General features: G+C 38.2%; 1 protein-coding gene across 1 annotated transcript in view; it reads left to right on the top strand.

Moving 5' to 3' along the window:
- Positions 1-4,860, top strand: part of LOC106106411 (protein turtle) — a gene marked incomplete at its 5' end in the record, with an annotated part of 11,240 nt that extends 6,380 nt beyond the window's left edge. The window contains 8 exon segments of the mRNA XM_013286989.1: positions 330-614; positions 741-811; positions 1,208-1,399; positions 1,719-1,940; positions 2,301-2,409; positions 3,252-3,335; positions 3,848-4,033; positions 4,595-4,860. Of these exon segments, the coding sequence (XP_013142443.1) occupies positions 330-614; positions 741-811; positions 1,208-1,399; positions 1,719-1,940; positions 2,301-2,409; positions 3,252-3,335; positions 3,848-4,033; positions 4,595-4,860 (1,415 nt within the window).
- Between the last annotated feature and the right edge of the window lie 737 nt (positions 4,861-5,597).

Here is a 5,597-nt window from a genome sequence, read left to right as displayed (position 1 = left end):
AAGCCTTATCCCATTCACGTAAAGTTTTATAAACCTTAATGATTTGGATTCATTTTTACGGCTGGATGCCTGTCAGCGTACTCAGAAGTGAAATTACATCTTAATACATAATAATTAATTCTAAATATTTACAAATAGTATTAATAAGAAATATGAGTAATAAAATTTTGTCGCTTGGCAGTGATCACCGTATATACTCAATAAAGATATTTAACAATTAATGGCAATCAGCATTTAATAGCCTAGCCAACTATAATAATATTTGAGTTATTTTGTAAATAAGTCAAAAACTTAATGTTATTGTACATTTATTTTTACTCGGTGATACTAATATTTGTTTCTTGGTTTCGCAGATCCAGCGAAGGTGACGTTCACACCGACAGTGCAATACCTGCCATTCCGGCTGGCGGGCGTGGTGCAATGCTACATCAAGGCCAACCCGCCGCTGCAGTATGTCACCTGGACCAAGGACAAGCGGCTGCTGGAGCCCTACCAGACCAAGGACATCGTCATCATGAACAACGGCTCGCTGCTTTTCACCAGGGTCAACCAGAACCACCAGGGCCGGTACACCTGCACGCCATACAACGCACAGGGCACGCAAGGATCATCAGGTAAACCCTTACGACTTTTGAGTGCAGATTAAAATTAAATGAACCACGAAGACTACAAGCGTCATCTATTTATGATACAAATAAATGTAAATAATAATTATAACCAGCGTTTTAATTTTTTTGTAGGTCCGATGGAAGTATTGGTCCGGAAGCCGCCTGTATTCACTGTAGAACCAGAACCATTGTATCAAAGAAAGGTAAATTCGTTGTAAAATAAGCGTATGATAAAGTATGTTCGATATATGCCACTAGATGGCGTTTTATTAAAAGTTTTTTCAAGGATTCGAAATCTTACGCGCTCTCACTTATTGTAGCTAATGAAATAAGAGTCGAATACTAAATGTAATTTTAAACATATCCCTTCTTAAAAGCCGTTTAAAATCTAAAATATACGTCAAAATGTTAATGGAATTTACGAAGTCGAACAGAACTCCTTCTACTAACAGAGTACTTCTTTGTAATAAAATCGTGGTATAGGTCGTCTTAAACTTTTTGGTGGTACAAGGTCCTTTAGCAACTTTCCCCGAATCGAATTACATAGTTATTAGAATGTTAAAAAAAATAGCCTGAAAGACACGCTGGTGTTATGCAAGGTGGGGGAGAGCGTGGAGATGCACTGCGAAGCGCAGGAGGCGGAGGGCACGCAGCGGCCGAGCGTGACGTGGCGGCGGCGCGACGGCCTTCCGCTGCAGAAGAGCCGCGTGCGCGCGCTCGCCGGCAACATCACCATCGACACGCTGCGCCGCCAGGACTTCGGCATCTACCAGTGCGTCGCCGCCAATGAGGTACCGCCTCGCAACACACGCACCTCGACATCTCTTGTCCAACGTCATTCAATGTACATTCGCGGAAATCTTCGGTGTTCCACTTCAGGAACAATTATCTTGTTCATTGCAATGAGACAAATTAGTTAGAAAACATTGAACGAAGGTACAATTATAAAAAGAAACCAGCCTTTACTAACCGACTTTTCAGCACATTTATAAGCTGTATTGTATTGATTGTTATTCTACGTCTTGTTCCAAATATAAAAACGGTTGTAGCTTTTAAGGTGAACTAGACGGGAATAGGAATTTGTAATAATGTGAGGTGTTTGCGGTGCAGGTGGCGACGATAGTGGCGGACACGCAGCTGGTGATCGAGGGCACGCAGCCGCACGCGCCCTACAACGTGTCGGGCGCGGCCACGGAGTTCCAGGTGGCACTGCGCTGGCAGCCGGGCTACGCGGGCGGGCCCGACTACAAGCAGGACTACACCATCTGGTACCGCGAGGCCGGCTACTCCGACTGGACCAAGGTGCCCGTCACGCCCTCCGGCGCCACCGCGGTACGTGCACTGAACTCACTTGCATTGACAAAACTTCTCTTTAATAATAAACTTATTAATATAATAACAGGAAAATACACATGTAAATAATACTCATACTAATATTATAAATGTGAAAGTTTAGATGGATGGATGTTTGTTAGAGTTTGTAGCCTAAACAGCTGAACAGATTTTGATGACATTTATTGTAGATGTAGAGGATAGTTTCGAAGTACACACAGACTACTTTCGTTTTTAATAATTACATGCGGACAGTCGCGGGCGAAAGCTAGTTTTTTCATATGTTTAATTTGTTTGTTATAATGTTAACAAAAATCATTTTTCTTAATTTCATTTTAATTGAATTACGTTTTTTTTTAGGTAACGATAAACCGTCTGCAGCCTGGCACCACGTACGAGTTCCAAGTGAACAGCAAGAACACGATAGGAGAGGGCATGATGAGTAAAGCTATCACCATCAGGACATTGGGTAAGTCCGTAACAAGTACTGTATCTTAACAATACTCAACTAATACTGACCTTGATATTATACTAATATTAAACTTTATACAAGTTACATAACTTAATTTTTTTTATATAAATACTTCTAACTATCCGTTCTACGTTCTACTCGTAATTATCTCAGTATCATCGTTCCTGGTTATTCTAGAGATTACTTTGCACATTGAAAGACAAAATTTAGGTAGAATTTTACGAAGCAAAGTAATTATAGAGAAAAAATATCGTTGCGATATAAAATCATAATTATGATCAAACTTCAGAAAATATCTGAATGTTTTATTATTGTCGCCATTGCACCGTTTTTATAGGTTTTATAGAATAACTGTATTGTATTAATCATTAAGCTAAAGTTAAACGAAATTCCCATAAAAATCCTTTTAGCTAAACGACATTTTATAACATAACCTCTTTAACTTGAATAACCAGCTCAGTAACCAGAAGCTAAAAGAAATGTCGGATATATGAAACCTTTTACATGTCGAGTATTAAAATGTACGCATTAACATTTACGATCAAAACCATTTCTTTCGGAATTAATGTGTTCAGAAAAAGGGCAACAAGTAAACTATATTTTACATAGGCGGACATTTTATGTTTTCGTCAAAAATGTTGCAATATGAAAAAATTTAGGATAGAATAGATCAGTTTTTGATAAATAAGGGCAATCTTTGATAACAAATGTTGTATTTGGAATTGTATTAAACTTAACCTATAAAATACTTATCAAATATATTCGCATATGGTGTAACGCTTGTGTTGGTCTAGTTGTATATAAGTATTGTACAATTAACAATGTGTTGGTGTTTGTAGATGTAGGCGCCAGAATGAAGGCTGCGCCCACGGCGCCGGGCCCCGTAGACGAAAAGATATTTCAGAACGCTCCCGAAGGCTCTGGTACTTTCTCTTTGCACCTTCATTAACATTTCACAGCTTAAATAACATTTCTAATTTTGTATTTTTTACAATCATATATTTAATTATGTTCATATATCACGTCAAAAAATATGTTGATTTATTTTTATCTGGTAATGGGTATTATGGTTTTTTCTATTGTTTTCTTTTTTTTAGTTTTAATATGCATTGATATTTTTTCTTTTTTAATATGACCGTCTTATTTGACTATAAATATTCACAAGAAGATTTTGGTTTGCATGTTAACTTTTTATAATAGGAGACATTAGAGTATTGTAATATAGTACCTATATAGAACTCTATTTCAAAGAATAACGATGACAATTCATCGGAACTTTTGTCAACAATGACCTCCTAGGAGGACGCAAACCATGCTGCATTTGTAAAGCTATCATCTTATCTTTTTTTTATTTTTTACTAAACAGGAAAACTAGATGTGTTGGTTTTCGTTGTTGTTCTGTCAAAAATGCCAAAGTAGTGGTTACATTGTGTAGGTCCGAAGCCGGGTCCGCCGCGCAATCTGACGGTGACGGAGGTGCACAACGGCTTCCTGATCACGTGGCAGGCGCCGCTGGAGCGCGCCTCGCTCGTGCACTACTACACCATCAAGTACCGCACGGACGCGCAGTGGAAGACCCTCAACAGAGGACAGATCCGCCCGGAGGAGACCAGCTACTTAGGTGAGTAATACCGCAAGGAACACGTCTAAATCTATTAACCTATGTTCTTATTGTTGCGCATAACCATCAGACCATCGATAAGTGGTCCTCCACATTAGTAAACTCATGTCTTTTAAAAAAATATATCAAACCAACTGTTGCTGGCGACATCGCACGCTTGAAATTAAAAAATAATAAAATCACGGTCTATGTTAGTCACTGATGACGTAGCTTTCTAATATTTTTAATATGCGGTCCAGTTGTTTTTGAGTTATTTTAATACATACAAAAATATAATATTTGCTCTTTGTAACATTAGTATAGAATGTAATTAAAAATAACTATTTATCAGTTAAAAAATCACACTTTTAAATCTAACGTTTCATTTTACAATCATCACAATAAGCGAAATCTTTACAATCGTTTGCGAAAAAACTTGCCAGACGAGATCGGCGACATGCGTCAGCGTATGCTAATAGGCCTCTTATGTCATTAGCATCAACACCTTTCGCTTAAAAAAAATCTTTTACACTTCTACCAGTTATTATACAATAGTATAGACGTAACACGTGTCATTTACAGTTAAGAACCTTGTCGGCGGACGGACGTATTACTTTCGAGTGCTGGCGAATTCTGCGACGAGTTACGAGAGTTCTGAAGAGGTTAAGTTCCCGGTGCCGGCGCGGGTGAAGCACAAAGCGATCACGGCGGGGGTGGTCGGCGGCATTCTGTTCTTCATAGTGGCCATCATACTGTCCGTGTGCGCCGTCAAGATATGCAACAAACGGAAGCGACGTAAACAAGAGAAAGGTGAGCCCGTTTAGCTGCAGAGGCCGCTAGCCCGCTAGCCGCTAGCCCGGCTTACGATCCCGGATAGTAACGTCCCACTAACACATAGATACTCGGACACTGACACGTTTAGATATATCGAGTTGAAGTTTTTACCTTTAGAAAATTAGAAAAGGTTCATTTTACTCTTAGGCGTGGTTTTTTTAATCTTTATCAACCATATTGTCGGTGATAAAGCACTTTACAGTTCATGTTTTCATCCCATCGTTTGAAATAAGTATTCCTTTATGTTGTCATAGTATTAATTGCCTTTTGCTTGTGTGATTTGCTTTTATATTTGTAAAGGTTTTTTATTTAGTTATGCTTTACTTATTGTGTGCTTGATTACTAGTTTGATTTCATGCTAAGTTGTCTTGTTTAATTTTTTAATTTATAGATCGAAAATATATACCCTTTTAGGGTAATAACTCATTTGTTTATTTTTAAGTATTTGTATACTAAAAAAACAAATGATTGACTTAAACATTTCAATCTTCAATTATTTTAAGTTTGCGCTAACCTATATTTTATTGTAATAAATTTTTTTTTGGTCTTTGATTAGAAATTATTGTGCATTAAATGTATTAATAGTTATTAAACATTTGTTGCATAAATTCAACATCATGTGACGCTTTTCACTTCTGCTTTTAAATTGACAATATGGTGTGTGTTTGGGTGTGGAGTTAGTGTGGGATTGGGCGTGGACATTGGTGTGGGGTTAGAGTGGGCGAGGGCGTGGGCGGTGGCGGTGGCGGGC

This window comes from Papilio polytes, unplaced genomic scaffold (assembly GCF_000836215.1).
Source record: "Papilio polytes unplaced genomic scaffold, Ppol_1.0 DF822178.1, whole genome shotgun sequence".
In the NCBI taxonomy this organism is placed as follows: domain Eukaryota; kingdom Metazoa; phylum Arthropoda; class Insecta; order Lepidoptera; family Papilionidae; genus Papilio; species Papilio polytes.
This window is presented reverse-complemented; position numbering and strand designations above follow the sequence as displayed.